At 46.6% G+C, this 26077-nt stretch overlaps 2 protein-coding genes and 1 pseudogene across 2 annotated transcripts; 1 reads left to right on the top strand and 2 right to left on the bottom strand.

Annotated features, from left to right (window-relative positions):
* Positions 1-312: 312 nt before the first annotated feature.
* On the bottom strand, positions 313-3827 carry LOC119398738 (uncharacterized). Its single transcript, XM_049417411.1, has 2 exons — positions 3447-3827; positions 313-630 (listed from the first exon to the last, which is right to left on the bottom strand). Exons 1-2 carry the CDS (start codon positions 3660-3662, stop codon positions 313-315), a joined length of 534 nt encoding a protein of 177 aa, XP_049273368.1. The 5' UTR covers positions 3663-3827.
* A 5206-nt stretch (positions 3828-9033) lies between these two features.
* LOC119399483 (ubiquitin-conjugating enzyme E2 2) lies at positions 9034-10627 on the top strand. The gene is made up of 2 exons (XM_037666286.2): positions 9034-9266; positions 10375-10627. Exons 1-2 carry the CDS (start codon positions 9066-9068, stop codon positions 10621-10623), a joined length of 450 nt encoding a protein of 149 aa, XP_037522214.1. The 5' UTR covers positions 9034-9065; the 3' UTR covers positions 10624-10627.
* Positions 10628-24719: 14092 nt separating this feature from the next.
* Positions 24720-26077, bottom strand: part of LOC119398737 (ubiquitin-conjugating enzyme E2 D2-like) — a 1908-nt pseudogene continuing 550 nt past the window's right edge.

Raw genomic sequence — 26077 nt, 5'->3', positions numbered from 1 at the left:
GGCGGGAGTTCCTGGACATGGCCGCCTACAGATGTACGACCTCGTCCCTCTTACTTCAGCCAGTCGAGACCCTCATGCGCCTCTGCCTTTCCGGGAATGACCCCTGACGAGCAGCGGCGTGCCTTCATCGCCCTACAACCTACAACTTCTAATTAATATATGACCAGTCTTTACATTAGCAGCAAAAAAAAAACTTTTGTTCACCTGGAAACCACCCTAGCATCACTCTCTTGCACAGGTGAATGGCAGGTACACTGCAATTCTGGGGGCATAGCTTGTATTTTTTTGTAGGCTGGCTGTAACCAACTATACTCATCTACGACTCAAACTGGTAGGATGAGCACAGTTCAGGGTTATAAAAGGTCGAGTGAAAAGCAGCAACTGACTGGCAATGGCTCGGTACGACGTCCCCATGGCGAGCCAGTGGAGGAGATGAGCAGCTCGAGCTCGCGCGCCCAGCCCGACACCCGAGGGCCGCGTGAAGATGGACGAGATGCGCCGGAAGGTGCCGCGGCTGATGCGGAAGTGGCGCTCGAAGGCCAGCGTCTCGTCGTGCAGGTAGTCCAGCAGAAGGGTGCGCACGGCCGGACAGCAGTTGACCGGCACACGTGGTAGAGAGGTCGGTTTCTCCTGCATGACAACGTGTCCCGTTTTAGACGGCGGTATTTATTTGCTTGCTGATGACGACGCATTCCGATGAGAACACAATGCCATGAACACTGGTGTTTTCCACACCTGCACAAAGATTATAGATTTGAAACGCTTAGTTATACGTTACGATGTATCTTAAATGAGTTCAAAATAACGCGAAAAAATATAACCACCAATTCTTTCTCTATTAAAAACATACGATAACTATTTTTATGACACAATGCAATATTCGTACTAACAGACTGGTCGTGCAAACACGGACACAACAGAGAAGTCAAGACACCACAAATGCGGTCTGCGGCGTTTGTGGTGTCTTAAGTGCTCTGTTGTGTCTGTGTTTGCACGACAGTCTCCTTATGTGAATACTTCCACTAGCTCAACTCTCTGTTATTCAATGCAATATAGCTTGAAATAGTGCCATTTTTTAAACAGTTAAAAATGTACCAAAACATAAATGCCTCATGGTGTTGTTTATTATAACTTTGTCATGCAATGTGTTGCTTATCAATGCTTATCCCGATGACACTGTAATTAGGTGTCTGATCAGTGTACATTATACCCTGCACTGCTATGCACACAAGAGATATGGGAGCTTTGTCAAGCTGCTTTCTAATGGCTTTTACTCCCATATGCCTCAAATATGTATGTAAACATGCTTGTTGTAAATAAACTAAGCTAGGCCACTTCCATTCACATTGTGTAATGGTGGTTAGATGCTGATTTCTGACCAAAATAAACATGAAACAGAAGGGAAAAAAGTAACAAACGAAAATAGGAAATAAACCGTAGAAAGTAAAAAAAAATCACTTATCAAAAAAAAAAAGAAAACCTGGCCAAGCACTCCAAACAGATGGTTTAACCGAGCAAAGCTGAAATGTGCCGACAACTCGGTGTTTGTCCCTCGGTTATTTCTTATGTCTATCCAGAAATCTCAATTGGTGCTTGTTGCCCGTCTTTTCCCTTCTCATTGTGAGTAGAACAGTGGTGAAAGAATTTCTGTTTAGTTTTTTGTTTACGTATGAAAAACATGGAAGGTAGGTTATGTTAGATCTGGCTTTGCCCAATTTTGTGGCACACCGAAGGATGAGGTTTAGTTCTGCCTAGCCATATATAGCTGCCCTGTAAAAGATCAGAAATAGAATGCGGCAGCCAATACGTTAAAGAAAGATAAGCAACACTGCCATCATTCAATTTCAATCCTGGATGAGTAGTTCACAACTCAGTTCAATTCAGTCGCAACTTAATCCAATGACTGAGCTGTGATTGAACTGCATTGCACTGGGGAGTGCTTCAACAATTCAGTGAAATTTGGGACTGGCAACATTAGCAAGAACTTGTTTACAAAATATGGAAGCATAAAATAACACAAAATAGCACTAGTTTGTGAGCTTAGATAAGGTACAAATGGCAGAACGAAACGTTAATAATTGCAGAAGCAACGGAGGCCAGGTTATGTCATTCTTGGCACGTGTGGTGAACGGAGATATTCGAAGAAGCTTTCGTTTTGCATGCTTTTATGGCTACTTCACTTCAGTAATCAAGTCATGGGGTGATAACGTGTATCAAGGCGGAATGAGGAGGTCATTACATGGTGCCTGACAATGAAAAATTTGAGTACAGAGGCATACATGCGCGACTTTTTGTCGTGCTGAGATTGGCTTTACGACAAAGCGTGTGACATGCTGGATTGTTTGCGTAAGGTTTGTTCTGCTACTAAGAACATGAGGAGCCTAGTCGATGTCAATGACGACGGCCCGTGTGCTTACATTTAGGTGCACGTCAAAGAAGCCCAGGTGGTTGAAATTTCCGAAGCCTTGCACTATGATGACTCTCATAATCATGTTGTGGTTTTGGGACGTAAAACCCTGAGAATTATTAACGTGAATCACGGGATGGCAGCAAGAGTAACTGCGGGAAAATAGCTTTCGACGAAAAATTCCTGGCGACATGAACCTAACCTATTTTGATGCGACTTAATGCACGCAACACTTAAAGAGCAATGCTTTATCCACTGTCTCCTTCTTGTAGCGGCAAAGCGCCTGTTGTTTCACACCGGGGTTGCAAGGAAACATTAGGAGAGAGCTTAGTACAACAGCTGAGACTAAAGCTATGAAGCAGCCCAATACGTGATAGCAACTTCAAAGCGCGCAGTCACAGCTACGGCGGTGAAACCGAACCAACATTCTAGGCCAATACAACTTATCACAGGAGGTTAAGCGTAATGCCACTTACCACCAGGCAAGACAAAAACAAACAGAACAAAGGGAATGTTTCCCCTGCGAGTTTCTCGTGCCAAGGCTGACTTGCATGACGTAACACTATCTGTTAGTTTACTTGTTCCACCGTATTTCACAAACGCCGCGTTTCCTAAGGCGCGCTAAACCTTCCCACGCTTATTTTAGACTTCATAGTTGGCTAATCAAACAAGTTACGACGAAGACAGGATCAATAACTGAGCGGACTGACGCTGCCATAGCCCAACAGTTGTCTCTCTCGTTCATTTGCGGCTTTGTAGCGCAGGTGGTCCTTTCAAACAAGGAAAACCTTCTTAGTGCTCCAAAATTTGAAATAAATGAAGGTGGTTACGTGGGACGCGCTCTCTCCTATCACGTCACCTTTTTTTTTTTTTTCAACTTTTCGTGCTCTAAAATGATTTTTCCTAGTCATGGACGACCAGAAGGACGAAGCTGCCACCCTGCTTCTAGTTTCTACAAGGCGACTAGTTTCTAGCTTCAAGTCGATGCATGCACAACCAATAACGTCCACGTATTCAACGTTGGAACCAGAGTCGTCACCCTTTTCTTTTGCCGGATCGCAGCCAGAGCGTGGAGCAGCTTGCGCTGCCGCTGCACCAACTGTAGCAGAGTGTTCAGTTTGCACATGTAGTCGTTCACCATTATGCTGAGCACGGCTACGACGGCTTTGAGTTTTCGCGGTTCGATTTCGGCGGTAGCCGCCATCTCCGGCGCCTCCGTGGGCTGCGCGGTCGAAACCGTCTCTTCGCTTATCATCTTGCGACCGGTCAAACGACGCACTGTCGTCCGTCAGCGACGACCGCAGGATGCTTCGCCGTGTCAGTCGACGACAGTCTCGACGAGACGCTGGTGGCAACGCATGTCCGCGAAAACACTCGAGGCGCACACGCGAACGCCAACCGCTCCGTGAACGACGCCATGTAAACACTGATGCCGATGTCAATGGAGACAATGGGCAGGTTTGATAGCGATGACGATCAATTTATGCCCCAGCAAGACTCGTTTTCGCATTCATTTCGCTCTTTTCTAACATGATAATTTCCTAATATACCCAAGCAACTACAGATATCCCTCAGGAATTCAATATATATCCGTTTCGGCTGTAATGGATATCCAGTGGAGATCCGTCAATCTCCGCTGGAGTTCAAGTGGAGGTCCGACAGATATTGAAAAAACATTTTTGCGGATTACGTATGTTGTGCCTGAATGTACACTGCTCTCAGATTGAAACACGGCAGACACACAAGCACAAAGCAACACTCAAATAAGGAATAGACACGCACCAGGAAGGGCGTCTACGTGTATGTTCCTTACTCGAGCATTCCTTTACATTTGTTCAGATTCCCAAGTTAAGTTGTCACCAACTAGCCCAAGTGTCTGCGTCAGAATAACGACTATGTACAATTGCTCTTAACCTCAGTTAAAAGCGTTATGGGGGGACAATGCAAGGGGTGTTAGAAAAAGGGGGGTACCCCCCCCCCCCCAATTTTCGCATGCACAAATGCCGCCAAAAGTAACATTGCCTCTGATATGAGGGTTAACTTGAATTTGCACCAATACGACACGAACTGAAGATGCTAGAAATAATTGCATTCATAACTTAGCTTTAAATTGCGCAGTTTCAACCTGTGAGCGCTGAACAATACCTAAGCGTGATGGAAAGCATAAGGGTGCGGGCCCAGAGCCACTCACCAAAGTTCACTCAGGCAAGTAAATTATATATATGTTTACAGATAAATAAAATACAAAGCAAAACAATGCAAATGGAATACAAAACAATGCACAGGCATTGCGTGTAAACGCAATTAAGGCAGTGACATTTTCATGGGTCTTGAGTAATGTTGCGCAGGGTTTTAAAATTAAGTAGAAGGCCAGCAGAAGATGCATATACTAGTTCTTATTTCAGTCATTTGGGCTGCCGCAGTTACACAACTAAACTGTTTACTGGCAATTACTTCATATAATAGAACAATCAAGCGAACAAGTCAATATTATATTTCGATCATTATGGGGTGTACATGAATTAAAATATTTTATTGTACGTGGTACCTCAATGATGTTTCCGGGTTCTAAACATAGGAAATAATTTTCTGGTGACGATGCGCATTGCCATGTGTAAGAAAGCTGCTGTTTCAGCTTATGTAGTGAATACATGTTCATTTGTGGACTCCTTCACAAAGGCATACATGAATATCCTTTGAAGATCCCTAATCGATTATAACTCGTATGTATACGTCCCCAACTCCAAAAATGAATATCCGCTATATGGTATCTGTAATGTACATCCAGTGAATGTCCCATACTGGCACTGGACATTGGGCACTTGCATGGATATTGAGCGGATATCCGTGGTTGCTTGGGTAAGGCTTCCGTGCAATAACTCGTCCGTGCAAGAAGATGGGCGATCGTTTCTTCGCAACTACAGTTATTAACCTGATAGCGTTAAAGAGCTCCTTTCGCAGAAATTCCGGTGTCGGCGTCGTTGGTTGTGGGCGAAAAATCATCATCTTGTTCGTGACCGAAAAATCGAGAAAGATGCAAGTAAAATAAAAAAAAAAGTCACAGTATCGCTGCAACGGCGAAGCAATGAATGCGAACGCAACAAATTGGAATGTAACGCGAAGAACGGAAAGCAGCTCGAAATTTCCAGCGCGTCGCTCAAGTGCAAAGGACGTACTAAAAGCACACACACAGGACGAGCGCGAACTATCAAGTGTCTCGGTTGTTACTTCTTTCTGTTTGAACAGCGTGCTCGTTTCGCAAACGCAGCCGCTGCAGCGAGCGAAGTGACCTTCGTACGCTCTGTAACTTCAGCGCGGACATCGCGGTGAAAGCGCAGGAAATATAAACCCCCTCCTCCCTCCACGACATAAACGCGCACGCAGGCGACCATGCCCTGTAGGGCGAAGTGCACGGATGCGCGCGCGCAACGCTGCGAGCGGAGCGATGACCTTTAACACTTCGCGCCATCTCGCTGGTGAGCAAGAAAACGCGTTTAAGTAAATGGTGTATATAAATTGCTCGCCGTTAGCATGCTGAAAGGCTGTAATCTTCGTGGCCTAGCCGTCTAACGCCGCGCGCTGCGGAGCGAGGGGTCACCCGTTCGATTCCGCGCGTCGGAAAGTATTTTCTGAATTATTTTTCTTTGGGGCCTTTATCGATATATATATATATATATATATATATATATATATATATACGGGACATGACGGCGACGGCAAAAACCAGCCGAAAGTGTCCATATAATTGCAATCGCAATAACAAAAATATTCGGTTCGATTGAGAATCGAACCTAGGCCGTCTGCGTAGAGAGCAGGTGTTCTACCATAGGCACGCTATTGCTTGAAACTGCTTCGGAAAAAAATTCACTATATGAATGTCATGTAGTGGAAACAGTCTCCTTAACGCATGTAATATTACGCGGCAGAAGCGTAGAATCGCGCCAAGCATCAAAACATGTGATTTCCGCAACGAGTGGGTGTAATAAAGCCCCGCCCATTGCCAAGCGCTCAGGCATATTTAATCATCACCAGCTGCAAAAGCATAAACAAAGTGAGCAGCTGCGTAGGTTCGCGTGTTGCCTTACGTACGCGTAGTGGTCCGTTCGATGGTTCGCAAAAGGAAGAATTACGGCGTAGCGGGCACTTAACTGTACTTGCAGTAGGCATTCTAGGCTAAAGTTTGAAACGGCCAACGTTACGCGCACGGTTGAGGCATGCACCGAGAACCGAATTGCGGTGCGCACAGGCCCGAATAAGCTATCGCGTTATACTCTTGAAGGCGAAGCTCAAGCGTCCTCCAAGTTTTTGCATGCAGAGTTGTTGGCCATCCCAATCCGAAAGGAGTAGGCATTCGTAAAGGCCACGCAAGATTTGCATAGCATATGGGTACACTGACTACTGGCTAACTAAAAATAATAATGAAACCGCCTGCTTCTTTTCCAATACCCTGCAATGGGCATGTGAGTCATAAATGAGAAACAAGAACAAGTTCGCCACGTTGCAGTACTCCTAAAGTCCAGTGTTTAGCCCAATGGCTAAAGCGACCATTACAATAAAAGTCTTTGTTTTTGTGCGCTAGACCCAATGGCTCAAAACAACATGTTCTAATACAGCGCAATGTCAGCTAAGACTTCTTAGTGGGCACTGTACAATGCCATTTAGGTCGTCATCATCGTGAACTGTCCTGAGCTCGCTCAGCTGGGCGAAGTAGAGGAAGCTGAAGTGCAGCTGGGGCGCGCTTGGTGGCGCTAAGAGGCAGCGGCCGGCGGTGATGCGGTCACCGCGAGGAGCCCAAGGCACACCCGTCGTCTCGCACGTCATGTAAACCGGGCACCGCGTTCTCCACCAGCGGGTACCTCAGTGGCCAAGCACTGCCAGGGCGAAGTGGTCCACGAAGGCATGCGGTCGGGTCAGCCAGACAGGTACGCTTCATTTCGCTCTTCGATTTCTTCATTTACAACGTGTTTGTAAGCTTATGCGTGAGATGTTTCAGCTTAAAAGGGGCCCTGCAACACTTTTTCGACGGTTCTAAAAGTGTTTGAAGGGCCCCTATAGCTGAGCTGTTTCTTCAACTTATGATTTTTACTAAACAGCGAAGGATTTAGTGCACAAAGATGGGTGCTAATTGCAGAAGAGGAGAGATGACCGAACACGATGTAGTTTTCATCACCAATACTAGACCGGTCTGTTACTATTTTTATATGGACACTATAGGCGTGTTTTGCCGTCGCCGTCAGGTTCGGTATAACGACAGACTCGATAAAATGACCCCGCGCGTCGTACGTTCTGCGTGCGAGTGAAAGCGCGCGAGCGCTGCCGACGAACACGGCAGAAGCAGAGATGAAACGAGCCGGCCATATCCGTCGCGTGAAGGGCGCATGCGGAGGCTGCCGTCGATGGCTCCTCAAGCAGAGAGGAAACGCCCCGCCCATCTTTCGTAGTGCTAAAAGCGCATATAGAAAAAGGAGCCCGAAGGGGGGGGGGGCAGGGCTGCGCGTTTCCTGTATGAAATGCGTACCTAGACTTACAGTGCATGGCAGCCCGCTGTCGTGCGCGCCGTCAGACAGTGCTGTGCTATCAGGCGCTTACTTCGCGTTGAAGCACGAAAAGAGACAGCACGAAAAACCGCTTTTCTCGCTTGAGTGGCCGTATTCCCTTAGGTCAGCGTTTCTGTAGAGTTACGACAGATCGGATTCCAAAGTGCTGTGTAGGTGGCCTGATCGGCGTGTGAAATTTGCCGGTGTATATTGCCGCACGCCATAAACGTTCTCTTCCTCTCTCACCCCAAGCGCGTACATGTCAGTGCAAATGGTTCATGTGGTGGCATGTGACAATACGGGCCGTATTGTGAGATGATCTCATTTTGCAGATATCGCGAAAATGCCGCCTTCAGTGCGCGCTGTTTAGCTGGTTGAGGGAAGGCGGGCCGCCTCAGAGATTGGACACGCAAAATCCTGTCACACAATGCGACACCGTCACCGAAAGTGACGATCTCAGAATGCGGCCCTAAGATATAATTAGTTGGGACCAATGAGTAATTGGAAAATCCTTCATTGTACAGCTGGCACAGCAACATGCTATCATTACTATACTACTAACTACTACTACTACTACTACTACTACTACTACTACTACTACTACTACTACTACTACTACTACTACTACTACTACTATTCTGCCACTTCTATGGCCGTGCTCCAGGCACGCCACACGCACGCGAACGCTTCTCCTCAAAGCTCTCACTGTTCGCAGCAGGGGAATCGTTGATCCGGTTCATTTAAGTCACTGCGGCTAAAAATGGAAAATCGGTCATTAACACTGCAGAGGTGGACAAGTGATTTCGCCGAAGCAAATCGAAAAACAAAGGAAGAACTTTATTTTTCGCCGTTCGCGGTCGGCAGAAACAATGACCGCATTATCCGCACGCTGAACTCGTATCGAAAACGCCTGTTTGCAAGATGCAGGAGTACCGCGATAACAACGTTTTCCGTTGTACATATTAGGCGCGCCTCGCAGTCTTCGTTGTAATGCAGATCGACCAGCGAAGCCCAGGAACGACCAGTCGCTGTTCTGCCGTGGTAGCCACAGGCACGTGACCGGGTTATACCCTCGTGAGTGGCCGTCGGCGAGCAGTGACCGCGACATCCAAACGCTCGCGATGGCCCTGAAGCGCATCAAGAAGGAGCTGGAGGACATCAGCCGGGACCCACCGGCCAACTGTTCGGCGGGCCCCGTCGACCATGCGGACCTGTTCAACTGGCAGGCTACCATCATGGGCCCGACAGAGAGTCCCTTCGAAGGGGGAGTGTTCAGGCTGAACATCGTCTTCCCCAAGGACTACCCGTTCAAGCCGCCCAAGGTGCGTGCGCAAGAAATCCTATAGCGTAAGGGTTCTTGGGTGGGCTAGCTGGTTCATGAACGTTGGGACAAATCAGTTGGCAGTCGGCGCTGTGTACTTTCTGTTCACTGTGCCATTTTCTCCACTGTTCTGTCGCAATGACCTGTAGCATGTACGTAAACGAGATAAAAAGAGGAATTCATCGACAGGCCCGCAGAAAATATATGGGAACGTTGTTTGTAGCTGTTAATTTAGTTGTGTTGATTGTGAGATAAAGGCAATTGAATGTAGACGAGAAAACAGCTTGCCACCTGTAGGAACCGAATCCACAATCTCGGCATTATGCGGAGGTTGTAACGCAAGCAAAACGAGGCAAGAGGACAAGAATGTGGACCTCATGCATGAGGTCCACATTCACACATACATTCACTGTTTCAATGAGAACCAGCAGGCAATCAAGGCAAGGTAAGTATAGGGGAATATAGTTATAGTAATTATGATATAAATGTGAAGGAATTAAAGTGGACGAAAAGACAACCTGGTGCCGGCAAGGACCAAATCTGTAACCTTCGAATAACGCGTCCGATGCTCTACCAATTGAGTTACGATGGCAGTCATCCTTCCGATCCACTTTGTAGGGAAAATCTGTGGATTTAAACCTGAGAGTGTTAGTAAACGCCGCTCGTAGCCAGTGTCGAACACTCTTATTGTTTTGCCTGCTCGCGTCACGTAGCACCTGATCTTTTCACGAGCTTAAGATTGTGTCTAACAAAAACGAACCCTAAAGAATTCCACTCCTTTCGTTTATTCATAACGAGGGTCTCGTTCTGGCAGACCTGATGCCTTCAGGGAGTATGCGAGGAATTAATGGTCACTTGCTACCTCGTCAAAAAATCACGTGCTACGTCATCCCAGCAGGAAAAAAAAAAATCAAGAAGAGTGTTCCACACTAGCCATAATGGCTACGAGCTGCGCTGACTAACACTTTTAGGTTTAAATGCACAGATATTATTACAGATAACATCTCCTATACTTTCCTTGGCTTGATTGTCTGTTAGTTCTCACTCTCACGGAGGTCCGTGGCTCGCACCGATTAAAATTGTTTGTCGTGCTCCGCTTGTTTGCGCAGGTGAGCTTCGTGACCAAAATATACCACCCGAACATCAGCACGCACGGCGACATCTGCCTGGACATCCTCAAGTCGCAGTGGTCGCCGGCCCTGTCCATCGCCAAGGTGCTGCTGTCAATCTGCGTGCTCATGTGCGACCCGAACCCGGACGACCCGCTGATGCCTCGCGTGGCGTCCGTCTACAAGAACAACCGCAGCCTGTACGAGGCGACCGCTAGGGAGTGGACGAGGACGTACGCCATGGAGTAGGGATGCCACCTTGCGACACACCGAGGCGGCGTCTTCTAGGCTCGGACAGTGACGCTCACCCCGATGCTGTTCCTCCTCTAATTCGATTTCTTGTTGTGAATGCGGTGTCAAAGACGATCAGGCGGACACGTACGGATCCGTCGATGGAGCGTTGTTGACTGTGTGTACTAACCACCAAGGAACCTGTGCTGAACTGCGCTCGGTGGCAGACACAGCGGAGGAGCATCGTTAGGATGCCGCGCATTAAACGCTCTGACCCACCTGTTAATGATATAAACCAGTGTACGTACCGGTTCATGCTCTGTCAAGGTATGTAAAAGTTTTTATATGAGCGGCGAGACACACACTGTAGGAAGCTCAAAACCGGATCTTTGAAAAATTGATTAAAAATGTGCCTTGCACCTCTGTGACATTAGAACACCCGTGATAAAGTATACAATCGATTTCGTACAAGTGTCGGCCCTCTGCGCGGAGCGTCTGATGGAGTGTTAGCTATCAGGGAAGACATCAGCCACAGTTTTGTAGGCTTCGGTAAGAACTCTAGAGAATATGTGTGTCAAAGATTGATAGGTAAACGTTGTCTTCCGCGCGCGTTATAAGGAACCCAAGCTCAAGTTTGAGTGCGACGCTCGCGGGGCCGTGCTATGCGCTACTGGGGATAGACGCCGCGGCCGAGCAATGCGTTACTGGGGATAGACGCTGCCGGCGAAGGCGGTTTGTCGCCGGATTTTCCAGCTGCGGCGGCAAGGACACGTGCGCGCATGCGCTCCTCATTCGGCCCGGAGCACTGCTAGTCAGCAGTAGTTACACTGTGATGCGCCACAGATGCAATCCGATAGCTCTGCGCGGAAGCGGGGGCGGCAGTGTTGTGGCGTAAGGAGCCGCGCCGTGGATATTCCCAGTTAAATGACAAGAACAGTTCTCGACGTTGCCTTGGAAGCCTATTACCGGTGTGCGAACATATTAAATTTCCGGAGAAGTAATTTTCTTTTTCATGCGCAGGTTCCCACACTGAAGAAGCATGTTGTAGGAATTGGTCGCATTAATGATCCATCTAAGTTTGTTTAAACGCAAGTTTGTTTAAACAGTAGTTTAAACAAACTTGCGCTTAGCATTGTCGGTATTGCTGTAAGGCCTTTGCGCATTGTCTGCGCGCTCACGCACGACTGCTGTCCCGAACTATCGGCTCCGCTTTGGTCGCGTCTTGACGTCAAGGCTTGCGCTGACAACTCCTCTCCCGCTACACAGGATTCTACAAGGCTCTGCCGGCTCAATGACGCGAACTATATCGTCAATGCATTTAGCTGAGCTAGTTGGTACCGACTTACTGAATCCATAATTCTGGCGAACACACACTACAGGCTACAGAGAACGACGCAGGACAGCCCAGGATAACCAATCTAGCGGTTGCTCTGTATCGTTCTGTGTAGCTTGTAGCGTCTGTACCTCGTCACTTCGCTCCACCCTAGCGCGCCTTCTCTCGATACACCTCCTAGTGATGTGGTCCAAGTGCAGCGGCTAGAATCCTACTATACACTGCCAGTGCAGATTGCTTGACGGCTCTCAGTCTGCATAGGTTAGTGACACGAGGCTTCTGTGCGCGTGAGCGAAGAAGACGAGGTAGAATTGCGACCGTGAAGCTTGCTATGGATAAGCCATATATTTAGGGGCGAAGCTCCTTATGCCGTGGGTCTGTCCATCCTCCGTTTGTTTGTTTGTAGTAGCCACCTCTAGTTCGTGAGAAGCGCGCGTTCTGGTATGCAGTAGAAGAAGACGACGACGCTGACGAGAGAGACTCTCGTGCGTGTTCGCCTTTGTGGCGTTCTTTCTTCTTTTCTACGTCTCGTGTTTTCAACGACGCCCGAAGACAACATTTCAGAAGTAACGCGCCATGAGGCTCCCTCTTGGCGCGCTTTCTCTTTCGCTCGGAGTCGCCGGATGGAAGACAAGGCTACAGAGACCCACCCACGAGATAGCCGTTAACTTTGCAGTGGTCGAACGTCTTGGCGAAAGATTGCCGTTCTCTTGTGTTTTCTTTACTTGTTGTTGCCTTCTGTAGTTTCCCGCCTATCATGTAAGCCTAGCTGGTTTTATGTGAAGCTTGTAGACGATGTGGAACAGGACCCCATACTTACTGCGGTGGACGTTCTCTGTCTTACCGAGACGTGGAACGCCAAAAGTCCGTATATCAAAGGGTACGTTCCAGTCGTGTGCATCGATGATGCAGAGCCTCCTGCAGGTGGTGCGGCCGTATACGTCAAACAAACAGAAAAGGCACAAGATCTGAAACTACTACCAACGACACAGAGCCACAACGGTGAATATGCTGCCATCGATTTTGATGGATGCGTCATCACGACCATGTACCTTGCACCCAATTTGTCGAGTGGGAATATCATGACATTCATTGACACGGCATTGTGTAATTATGACAAGTACAAGACCATTTGTGTTAGTTGGTGACCTGAATGTCGACATTACCGAAAAGAACAATGAGTGGTTAATACAACATATGGCAGCCAAATATGCTCTTACGTGCAGGTCCTTTGATCATATGAAACCAGTGTTGGCGGTAACGCGTTACAAGTAACGGCGTTACCGGTAACGCGTTACTTTTTAAATGCGAAGCATTTCTTAGCGAACCTTTGGCACTTTGAGCGTTTCTATCTACGTATATATCTATCTATCTATCTATCTATCTATCTATCTAGCCGCCTACGTCTGGGTGCTCGCATGATCGCCCCCTTAGCTTGGTGTAGACCAAAATTAGCATGGGAGGGTAAGAGGATTTGACTGACGAATATGACTGTCCGGTGATGACATGAATAACGTGAAAATCCTGTCGCGTACGACGTCAAACCCTTTCCACCAGACACGTGTGGCTCATGCCCGTAATACCACGGGCCACGGTGTACGGGTATGCGCCACATGTGATTGACAGTTTACATATACCCAGGAACGGTGAGAACAGAGATTGGTAATTTAAATGCGACACCGTTAAGAAAAACCGACATCTGCAGCATTGACCCGACGAATGCAAAGAATAAATATTTGCATCCCAGTAGGGATCGAACCCAAATATTTTGCGTGGCAATCAGGTATTCTACCACAGAGCTACGTCAGGTCTACAAACTGGTTTTGAACAACAGCCTATGCAGGCGTAATGACGGTGCAACGTCAATTGTGGTTGTGGTGCTGTCTATGTAATTTTACGAGAAAGAAATAAACGCTACATATATCCTCCTACGATACGGGCGTGATATCACATCAATGTCTTTCGTTCCAGTATTGGCTTGCGCGTTAAGAGCGGTCTAATAAACATTACATTTGTATTGCTGTGATTCAGGGAGTTATATTGAAGCATTGCTCGACCCCGGAGGATTATATTAACGAATGTTACGTACGATATTCACATGATTACACCTTAAAGTGCACTTACTTTCGATAATACTCGCGCGTGTACTCTAACGTCAGGGCTCACGTTACGCCACACCATAAGTTACCTTTAAACGGCAGCGTTCAGGGCGTAGCCAGAAATTTTTTTCGGGGGGGGGGGGGTCCAACCATACTTTATGTATGTTCGTGCGTGCGTTTGTATGTGTGCGTGTATATATACGCAAGCAAAACTGAAAAATTTCGGGGGGGGGTTGAACCCCCCCCCCTTGGTTACGCCCCTGGCAGCGTTGTCGACGGGCCTGGCAAGCCCACGATGTGCACGCAACTACTGCACTTACAAAAACACGTCGATCCACCTCGTAACCCTTGGCTCAAAGCCATAACATACAGCATAGAAGTACCCGCTGACTGCTTCGCATGAAACCGATTCCCACAACGCGTGGGATCTTAATATTTCTTTCAGTAACTTAGTAACCTACTCTTTACTATTTCGGAACTGTAACAGGTAACGTACTTTCGTTACAATTTTTCGGTAACGTGAGGTGTCACGTTACTCGTTACTTTTTATTCCAATTATTCTCGCAGTCATACACAAAATTCATTCGTCTTGTAGCAGCGCCTGCCTCGGAGCTCGCCCTGACGTTATTTTGTTGCTGCTGCGGACTGCTGTCGGCTCGCCAAGCGTTCACAAAGCGACCCCGCACGGCGTCCTTTTTTTGCGAAGGGAAATGATAATGGGGAGCAAATTCCCGAAATTTAATTATTGGATCTGCTATACTTTCGGCTACCTTGCTATCGAGGTTCAAGTCGTCGTTGAACGTCGATGAAGCTAAGCGTAATGCGGTGCTCGTAACCGTCAAAAGCGAACTGTCGAGATCTGCTCGGCTTGCGGACATCAAGGCTCGGTGTGAGCTCCAGCACAAAGGAGGATGACTTCTTCGGGAATGCCTTCTGAACATAATCGCCAACTGAAGATGAGCGGCTGTTTCGGTACCTTTGATGCCGCATGGCATCGTCAAGGAAGACTTTCCGCGCGCTCACCAGCTCTTCCTTAAAGTGAATACAGGAGTACCATACAGTGCGTCCGTCGAGCTCCTGTTTAGCGTAGGTGAGGACGTATTCGCTAATAAACGAGTCAAGCTGTCCGATGAAAGCGTTAAAACGCAGCTGTTGCTTATATTCAGCGGTTTGTAGTTACATTAGGAAACTGTTCCTGCAATACTCTAGCACTGTTTATAAACTTCGTATTCAAAATTAGTTTTGCTTCTTGTTATTTGCAACTGCGCCTATGTTTCTGGTTATTGAAATCCTGAACAAGCGAGGCTGACCTTGAACACTTTCACATACGCAGTCGCAATATTGCAGGCAATTATACAGCTAATATTGAAAAAAAAAAAGAAGTTGTTTATGTGCGCAAATACTTTTCCCCAGATTTATGCCATTTAAGCATTCCTTCATTACTACAAAATCTGCGCATTTATTTTAGCAGTAGAAGCACGCCGTCATAATTAGTTAAGGCTTGTTCAGTGGTGTTTTCATTGCGAAGAGCGTTGATGATGAAATCGATCACTTTGTGCTTAATGACCCATTCCGAAAAATAGCTTTCCCATGTGCCACACAGTTGAAAGCCATCACATGTAATTATACAGGTAACTTTAGGCCACTATAGTACTGCGAAGTTACGGCAGATTTGTGCAAACTGTTCTCGTTTAATCAGTATTTCGGGTAAAATTTTTGCTTGGGCGACAACTTTAATGTTACCTGTGAATAGGAGTTTTATAAAGCTTCTATTGTAGGTTATTGAGATGAAGAAGCACTGATTAATATTTCTGACTATGGTGTAACGGCACAAGTAACGTCCGTTACTTTTTTGCGGTAACGGTAACGGTAACACGTTAACTTTTTTTATGGGTAACGTAGGGCTGTAACGCGTTCCTTTTTCTTTAGCGTAACGAGTAACGCATTTAGTTACTTTTTTTTTCGGTAACGCATACAACACTGTATGAAACCAACGACCATCCGAGAGACATGTATAGACCTAGCATTTTCGAATTTCCAATTGCAACCCGTACAGGTACCGCTATCCCTTCATTTCACGGACCATAAAGCCGTGATATTGAAGGGACAACGCAAGCCAAGCATCATGTAATTAAGAAAAATAAAAGTTTGATGTTTGTAATATACACACAGTGTTTCTCACTCTTTATATGATGATTGATGGGCCGTTACACGGAAGATTCACGGTTCAGCGATGATTCCGTCCGGATCTTCGCCCCACTCATCATCATTCACCACGTGGATATGGTGTGGATTTTTTCGACAGCTTTGTACATATTGATCCAAGTTGAAAGCCTACGACAATGGTATACATCCACCGTGTGGGTTTTGTACCAGAAACGGATAGTCAAACAAAAATGGACACGCATGAATTGTATTACTCTCGAAAACACACGCTTCTATCTCTTCTGCGTCCTTGTGATCTCCGCGACAATATTATTTTACAACGAAAGCTGTGAAGAGATCACAATAACAGCCGCCTTTGGTGGCGTAGCTGTGCGCCGCCGTCGGTGTCCGTAACTGCTATCGCGCACAGTGAGAAGGAATTTGAACCCAGGCACTCTGCGTGGCATTCGAGCGTTCTACCGCAGAGCCACGCCGGCGCTTGAAAATCTCTCGCAAAATGACCCTACGCAGGCGTCATGTCCGGCGATGAATCGCGTTAACAGATGTAATATAGCGTGGTATAAAATTAAGGTAAGACCAGGCGTCGCACAACAACAACTGCGTAACGATGTGGCTTAAAGCTTCCAACCTATTAAACAGGGTTTAGCCATAATTCTTCATCGTCACATGGGAGCGGCCCGCAATGTGCTAGAGCGTGTTCCGAGGAACCATAATAAAGCTTTTCTATCCACCCATAAACAGCCATAGCTTCAAGAAAGTGCATGTTATGCCATAAATATGCGTAGCGGGTACCTCGCTTCTAAGCAGAACGATCAATAATGGCATAGTAGGGGCTTGCCTACTCAGGAAAAATTGTGATTTATTGCGTAGTGGGTACCTTGCAACTAGTTACCTCGAGAGAGCTCAAAACAGGCTCAGAAAGGGCGCTCCCCTAGCTTTCGCTGTGACTGTACTGCGTGTTCCGTGCAGTCCTGGCGTTGTTTAAGCATCACTCGTTTAATTTCAATTTCCTAATACCAGCAGTTGAAGTTGTTCCGTAGGTGTATGGCCTGAACGTTACTGTTTCGGGCAACACGTGTAACCTTGCGTTCATTAGCTGCCTGGCGGAAAGGTGTTAATAACAGAGAGAGAGAGAGAGAGAGAGAGAGAGATAGAGATGCTCTCTCTCTGTTATTAACACCTTTCCTGCAATAAATAGCAACACTGTTAATAACAGTGTTGCTATTTATTGCAGAAAATGTTACGCAATCATAGTGCGATTAAAGCGTGAGCGTTAAATGGACGCACAGGAACCAGTGCACGGGAGGACGCGCGCTAGCTTGTAGGGGCTAGGCAAAGATACTTTGCAGATTTGTCAAGATACAGGTGCAGATCCTAAGACCATGGTCTCAAACGCGCGACCCGCGGTCCGGTCGCTAGTGGCCCGGCCCGCATGTGACTGGCTTCGTTTCGTATTTTATTTTTATTTTGTTAATAAGTACGTTCATGAGCGGTCATCCCGGGATGCACAGCTGTCCGCACCAGAAAGTAACTTGGAGGGAAAGGCCGACGGATGGGTTTCCCCTTGAACATTTTTGGCTCAAGAGGAGATTCCGTAGTGTCAAAAGGCCTCTTTCTCCGAAATACCGGATTTTACCTCCCTCCCGCCTCGAGACAAAAAAATTACACCATCTCCCGCTAAAGGGGACCATGAGGCGATGCGAAACCGGCGCACTTGCACGATCGCGTTCCGTTGGCGTTCGTTGGGCATGCTACCGACCTCGGATCGTTATTAACGGTTTTATTAACGTTGTAGACGAAGGCGAAACGGTTAACGAAGATCTTTATTGAGCAACGTCTAGCACTTGAGGTGTGCACTTTGCTTTGATAAGGATGGCTTTGTGGTAGCTGAAGTGAACCGTGAGGGGATCTTGGTGCAGTGGGTGGATCTTGAAATTGGCGAAGACGTGATCAATGCATGTGTCGTGAATGGTAGTTCACCGCCCTTCGCTTCTCAGCTTTGTCTTGAGTGGACGCAATTGGGCTGATGCTTACGCGTGCTTGCGTCAGCCCACTCACTGACGGTACTGTTGCTTCCATCACGCTTCATAGGAAGCACCAATGGAGTCAAGCGGAGTCAACCAAAGCAAGCGCTGCACTGAATGCGCGCTGCGCTTTAACCGCTTAGAGGAGGAGAGTAGCGCAGAGAGTAGCGCATGCGCCGCGAAAGCAAAAGCGAGAACGCAGGAGAAGCGCAAGCAGGTGCTGGTAGAGAAGTGGAGAGAGTAACGCGCGCAGCTGTCGGAGAGAGAGAAGGAGGAGAGGCGCGCATGCGTAGTGTGAGTGCGGACTACCACGGCGCGTGCGGATTACCACGCCGCCTTACATACCCCCGAGCAATTGATGCGTCGCATCTAAAAGAAGAGAGAAGGTGGCGAGAAGAGGAGAGTGCCCGGCATCTACACGTTTCTCGAAATGACTCATATACGAGATATGGGAAAAGCCTTCTTTCGAATGGCAACGTTAGCTGACGCTTGCTTAAAATCACCCCTCTCCGCGCTCTAATGTTCTGCACTGTTCCGGCCCTTGCGGGACTAACTTTTGTGACTGCGGCCCGCTTGCTGAGGCGAGTTTGAGACCCCTGTTCTAAGACGTTATTTCGCTTGGCATTGACTTTTGCTCATGGTTGACCAATATGAGGGCAAACCGCACAACGCGTCGGAGGAGGGGAAGACAGAAAGAAATATATAGCTAGAAGATATAACAGTAAAGAAAGGCGTTGTGTTAGTAATTCGTTATTCTATTCTTAATGATTTGCGCTACTTTTACGTCGCGAACGTTTCACTTACTCTACAAAATCGCTACGCTGATTGGCTAACAGTGAAGAAACTTTGCGAGTGCACCACGGAATTAACCAGTAGCTATTACATTGGCGGAGGAGGGGCGGCAGCATAATAAAGGATCTGTTCAATATAATTAAGTCAGAGGTGACGAGACCATGCCGCATAGGTGTTATCATGATGGAGCCAGCTATGCAACTGCGCAGATTTTCAAATATGGGGCAAACAATACTTCGCATGTTTGTTGTCCGGAAAAATGGTCCTTAGTAAGGTAGGTAATGACGTAATTATCCTCTTGAAGGCGCCAACGCTTCACGATAGCAAGAAGAAAGAAGGAGCCTGCCATTGGAAAATTGTGAAAGAGGGGGACAGTCATAGAGTTAATGCATCTGTCCGTGAAAGAAACAAGTATTCGTTTTCGCTCGTACGCCTTCTTACACTATACTTGCCAACCGCAACGGCATACAAGTTGCTCTGATTGGCGTGATCCAGATCGTTCATATATCGGTGAAATTCTGTCCTACATTCGTGCGGCTGTCACGGCATAATCCAGAAAAATAGCATTAAAAATCACGTAACTTGAATCAGCATGCTAGCGCAAGTGGGATGCGGGACTACGGTAATCGAGTGACCTCTGCTTGCAGACTTAATCCGATAAAACCGGTATTTCATCTTTACATCAAGCCGTTATGTGGAAGGCCCTCTGACAATGCCCTCTGCGGTAGGCAAGGCTTCTTATACGCTTCGGGTTTTACTGCAGAGCCTCTTAGGGGATATTTAGACGCACATGGTTGAGGGCGCGCGCAAGGTCTAATTGAAGAGTGAAGTTATGCGGATATCAGTTGAAGTTCCAGCTAATATGTGTCTGTGCTCTGCAGTATGACGTCCATGAACCTGCTATCTAGAAGAGCAGTGCATTTTATGCCACGTGATGAAAACATATAGGTACGAACACAGTAGTGACTAAAATGTATTACTATACACTTTTTAGCAGAAGGGCGTGCTGTGAGTTCCGGCTTGATTTTCCGGCAGTTTCAGCGTCCCAGGGGCGTAGCCAGGGGGGGGGGGCGGTTGGGGGTTCAACCCCCTCCTCGAAAAGTTTCAATTCTGCTTGCGTATATACACACGCACACATACAAACGCACGCACAAACATACATAAAGTATGGTTGAACCCTTCCCCGCCCCCCCGAAAAAAATTTCTCGCTATGCCTCTGCAGCGTTTCGTGTATTATTGAAAAACTTCGTTAAATGCTAAGTAATGATTATCACCATCACCGCACACCATTTTCCCTTGCAAGTAGTCTCACTGATTGAAGTGCCATGGTGACTGTAGCATTGTATTATATCTCTCATATTCTTATTCATCTATTATCATATTCTATAGTACTGAACGCGCTCCACAATTATGTTCTCACTTAATGCCCCATCATCGTATACGCATATTCATACGTCGTCCACTTAAACAAGGACGGCATTGCGCCGTGCTGTTCAAAAAATTGCCTGCACTCTTTCATACCACGTACTTCTACGAACTGGAACGGCGATCCAGGATCAATGGCCTCCATTCCAGACCCTATTTTTCGCTCACTAGTAGCTAGCCCTATATTATACGATATTCTAGCGTTTGTTACTGTTCTCGCACATTATTGCTACTATACTGTTTTCACGCCTTGCTAGCTATCATTATATCGCAATACACTTTATCTCTCAGTCTTTTTTTATGACCACGTTACTCTTTTATACATCCTCTCTTGTACGACTCCCCTCCGTAAAGCCTTATGGCCTTGTGGGTACAAAGCTAACTAACTAACTACGTGTATCTTGTATCTTAAGACACACGGTTTTCGTATATGACGAAAGTGCAGGTACTGACACACCTTCTACCAAACGTATCATGACACAAACACACAAGTTACCAAAAGAGCAATAATATCTGGGGTTTAACGTCCCAAAACCACGATATGATTATGAGAGACGCCGTAGTGGAGGGCTCCGAAAATTTCGACCACCTGGGGTACTTTAACGTGCACCTAACTCTAAGTACACGGGCCTCAAACATTTTCGCCTCCACCGAAAATGCAGCCTCCGCGGCCGGGATTCGATCCCGCGACCTTCGGGTCAGCAGCCGAGCGCCATAACCACTAGACCACCGTGGCGGGGCAACCAAAAGAGCATCTGAGATAGTGTCCATGATATACGTATCTTCCATGCTGCCAAGCCCGGCTTCTATATGCCGTGATACACTTTGAAGTAACATTTATATGGGTACAACACCTCTGCAGCTCCAAAACAAAAATATGAACACAGGAAAGATATTAGGAGTGCGCAAATATTCGAAAAATTTCGAATCACGAATTGAATAGCGTTCTATTCGATTCGGTACTCGAATCTAATAGTGCACATGAGAAATACCGAATATTTTTCCATTAATAAACACCGATGACCCCCCCCCCCCCTCCAGGAAATGGAACATTGGAACGGAGAGGAGTATCGTTCTTGGTTTTATTCATGGAATTACCAAGATGCATGCAACGCAAGGTTTCACGGGACTATAGCGCTATATTCATCACAGGCAGGGTTGTCAATGGTGGCTACTTTTCGCCAAATTGGCGGATTTGAGAGGCCCGTGGCGACCTAAAATTATGAATGGCGACGTGGCGAATTTTTGGCGATTTTAGGCTTCGGTCTTCACTGAGTTATGCATCCTAAGCTCAGTGTCTTCCCAACGAATGAGCGGCAACATTCTCTGTATTTTTCTTGGTTTTAGACCCACTAGTATAGTATGTGCACATTACGCGTCATTCGGTATGTCCGTCCTGTAAGTCGTGCGTATGTCCAATTCATCAAGATGCAGGAGATACTTGAACGTCCCCCAGTAATATTCTAGCAAAATGTAACTCAGCGGACTGCCTTTCAAACCGCGAGGGGGCCGTGTTTGTAAGTTTATGGCTTTAGGCGCTTTAAGCTTCTCTAAAGTTTCGCTTTTGAAGGGGCTAGACGATGGGTGGGCCGCGTGTTCCTACATTTGTTACGCCAAAGCTCCAATTGTTCTGAATAACTTGGCGACTTATTCACTGTTGTAGTACCCCCAATTCAGCTCGTGAAGACTGTTTCGGAATAGCGAAGAGAAGCGGATACGCGGCTATTTGTGCAATAAAAAAATATTGCGGCATTTTCCACTGTTCTCGATGAGCGTGTGCAATGAAAAGAATTGCTATATAACAGTTTACATTGTCTACCTGTTCATTAATAAAGCATCGGATTGACGCATGTAGATATACGTGACTACAAGAAAAGGTCGGTGTCGTCCGGTATCATATTAGTTCACATTGAAAATGTGTAAGACTCACTAATGATCGGTTCCTGTAAGAATTCTGTCGTGTTACCTTCAACAAACCTTTTAATCCTTTTAATTCATATAAGGGTACGTAAATGTGTCTACAAACAACGCTTTCACGTTTTTCGCCCAAGGTTTACTACACTTACCTTTGAAACAAGTAGACAGGGATGGAAGGATACCATGAACGTTTCATTCATTCACCATTGCGACACCACGCACATCTTGCGGCTAGTTGGAGAAGCAGCACCATGGTGAAGCGGGTGATACGACTGGCATTGAGAAACGTCAGTATAATTTAAGGGTCTTGTGTGGTACTGTAATCTACGGGGTTATGCGTGAGTGGACATTTTTTATTAATAGGTATGCCGCACATATCTAGAATGGCAACTTTTTTGGCGAAATTTGTAAAAAAATGGCGACTTTTGGCGACGTTTTGCTCGCCGTTTGGAGACATTTACTCGAAAGTCAGTGGCAACCCTGATCACAGGATGAAGGCATTTTTGCTTAACACTCGAGTGTCCTCGACGCGACGGAGTCATCAGTACACTATCTTCATCGTGACTATCATGATGATGTTTTCTCATGTATGTTGCTTAATATCTATATATATCAACTTTTATTTAAAAGCTGTTGACAAAGTGCCACCTTGATTACTAAAGTCACTCCTCTATTTCAACCTGCAGTTACATAATGTTTCTAAGGCTCTAGTTACTGCTGTATACGAGCTTGCTTCAGTTTCCAAAATTGTGTCAATTTTTTTGGTTGGTTAAAGGTAATAGCAATCGTCCTTTGTCAGAGCTGGCGAACATTTGTTTTAAATAAAATGTTGTCGAATTCTTGGGCTGTTTCGAATATGGTTACATTGACATTCAAGGGCTGCTTTCACAATGGTTGCTTTACTATTCGAAAACTATTCGAATAGTATATTCGATTCGGTGTCATCGCTACTCGATTCATATTCGATTCGGTTCTAAAATTCACTATTTGCACAACCCTAAAAAATATAAAGCCCCAAACATGCCAGATGATAATTTGAAATATCCGTCAACTATGAATAAACATCAATTCCCATAGTTTATCGTTATATTATTAAAAAGCACTCACACATGCTTTCTATACCACCTGTTATTTATACAAAAAAAAATGAAAAGAATAGCTCGGTAGTTACTTTGTATTTAAATGAACTTCGTCTGCTGCACTATGTTTTAACTTATGCACGAACTCTATACTAATTCTTAACCGAGAAATCACTAAAGCAGCGGAGCATCTAAACAAGCTGAACTAAGTTTTACTCAATTAAGAAAAGCAAAATTTGCCCGTGAAACGATAAAAAGATTATTTTACTAGTCATCTATATCCACAGAAAATAAATTTAGTGCTTACAGAAAGAAACCAGCTCAGAAAAATATACAATTAGTCAAACTGTGACACTTTCAGAACAACAACAACAACAACAACAATAATAATACATTACGCATACTATATGACATGGGAAATTTTAGCAGGGCAAGAAAAGGAAATTGACAATCACCGGACTGTAGCACGAAGCCACAAAGAATATCGCCACCATGCGGGATTACGCATAACCGGCACGAAATATTTTCAACGGGGCACTTTACACGCATGTTCGCGTACACGGCATATTAAATCATATAAACAGTTTTTCTTTAAGCCAAATTTCGTGTTTATATGGAGTTTCATGAAATAAACAAGGCTCCTGTTTTCAGCAACATCACTTACGAGCCAACCGGTACCTGTTCAAGTGAAAGTGATCGCAATGTTGGTCCAGCCCTTCTCCGGCTTGTAGATGACCAAAAGTTCACCCATTCACGGGGAATTTCGATTGTACAAAGCTGGCGTTTCGTTCCTAATTCTGAGTTTACTGCAAAAGAGCCGCAGGTGGATGAAACGGGCGGCGAGATTAGGTTGGTAAGATTTAAGCGTCACCCCGAATGACTACGAACTACACCGTCTTCACGATCACACGGAGCGGTCGATGTTACGGGCCACGCTGCGCAGAGCGTTCGCCAGCGTCGAGGTTCTTTGATTGAATCAGTAGAGGGGAAATTATTGACGTTTGCTTAGGTCGGCTATAAAGATTGGGTCAAGTCGAGAAAGTAGCACCACAGGCTGCATGCTCCATCGCTGCGGCACGACCGACTGCTTGGTCTTCTTTGCGCAAATCTGATCTAGTGGTCGGGGCCTGAAATGATTTCAAAACTCCAGAAGAGAATTTGCGAAGGCGTCCGTTGGCAGACAGCGGGGAAGGCTTGACGTGTCTGTTTACCACGCTCTCTCAAACGGTGCACTGCTGAATCTCAACCGAGGTTGGCGTTGGCACCGCCGTTCGTCCCGTTATTCCATGGCGTACTCCTTGGTCCACTTGCGCGCGGTGGCGTTGTACTGGAAGCGGTTGCTCTTGTACACCGACGCCACGTCCGGCATGAGCGGATCGTCCGGGTTCGGCTCGCACATGAGCACGCATATGGACAGCAGCACCTTGGCGACGGACAGTGCCGGCGACCACTGAGCCCGAGGATGTTCAGGCAGATGTGGCCGACGTCGTTGATGTTTGGGTGGTAGATTTTGGTGAGGAACTGCACCTGCGAGGTTGTCGAGAAGAGATGGCGAATAAGGCTAAAAAATTTTACGCACTCGATGCGTTCAATGCGGGGCCTGCATTGAATATTCATTCAATGCGGACCGCAACGCGAAGAAAGCCGCGAAAAAAGAGAAGGAGGCGAGGCTCGTCACGTGAACATCGACTCCGGTAGTTGGGAATACGCAGCACTTGCGGACGCGAGCTGACGCAAAGGGATAGGATGTCTGCTTTGGCAGTACAGACCGCCTCCTGGAGGGGTGTAGTTTGTTACAACTCGTCCTTTTGATAGCTTGCCCGTTATAGACGCCGCTTCTTGACATATCGGTACTCCAACATGGCGGCTATGATGACGTCAAGGGACCATAAACACGTACGTTTCGGTTAGCCTGCTTCAATGCGACAAAGACGCGGCAGGAACGTTATTGGTCTCTTTGCATGGATAATGAAAGAACATGGATGCCATGTTCTAAAAAGGCTAACGTGACATCACAAACTTGGCACCCTCTGGTTTCCTCTCCTCTTATGTTACCGTCCGCTTTTGGCGCAGTTACATAATGGTTTCAGTGACGTGAGTGCGAGCCATCTATAATGAACAAGTGTTTAAATATTCCTATGGTAAAGCGCTCTTTGGGTGGCGCTTTGTAACTTCCATCGCGTAATCAAAATTTGAACTGAGCAGCACACTGGCCCGGGGCCTTTAATTTGAGATAATCGTCGACCAGAAAGTGGTAACGATGACACGTGATAACTGTATACCGCGGGCGGCATGAAGGATAGTCATTCGGGAAGGTGATGTTGAGCTTGAACATCCCTCCTTCGAAAGGTGTGTTCTCGGGTCCTACAATGACTGCCTGCCAGTGGAACAGGTCGTCCGAGTCGATGAGTCCAGCCGAGCAATTGCTCGGAGGGTCCTTGGCCATCTCGTGCAGCTCCCTCTGATGCGAGTGTGGGCCATACTCGAGGCTGTAATAGTCTCGTGCTCATCGGCAAGTCTTCCGTCACCATCGCCTGTGAAGAACGCGCGAATAAAGAAGTCACAGTTTCGCCGCAAGGGCGAAGCAACGAATGCGATAGCAACCAATTAGAATGCTATGCTAAGTAAGCCGAGGGG

Source organism: Rhipicephalus sanguineus, chromosome 7 (genome assembly GCF_013339695.2).
Source record: "Rhipicephalus sanguineus isolate Rsan-2018 chromosome 7, BIME_Rsan_1.4, whole genome shotgun sequence".
Lineage (NCBI taxonomy): Eukaryota > Metazoa > Arthropoda > Arachnida > Ixodida > Ixodidae > Rhipicephalus > Rhipicephalus sanguineus.
This window is presented reverse-complemented; position numbering and strand designations above follow the sequence as displayed.

What these genes read in the sequence shown, in the direction of transcription:
- LOC119399483 (XM_037666286.2), top strand. Translation starts at nt 9,066, where the DNA reads ATGGCCCTGAAGCGCATCAAGAAGGAGCTGGAGGACATCAGCCGGGAC. An exon ending in ACCCGTTCAAGCCGCCCAAG is followed by an intron (nt 9,267 to 10,374) that starts GTGCGTGCGCAA and finishes TTGTTTGCGCAG; the next exon opens with GTGAGCTTCGTGACCAAAAT.
- LOC119398738 (XM_049417411.1), bottom strand. Translation starts at nt 3,662, where the DNA reads ATGATAAGCGAAGAGACGGTTTCGACCGCGCAGCCCACGGAGGCGCCG. An exon ending in CGATCCGGCAAAAGAAAAGG is followed by an intron (nt 631 to 3,446) that starts GTGACGACTCTG and finishes GTTGTCATGCAG; the next exon opens with GAGAAACCGACCTCTCTACC.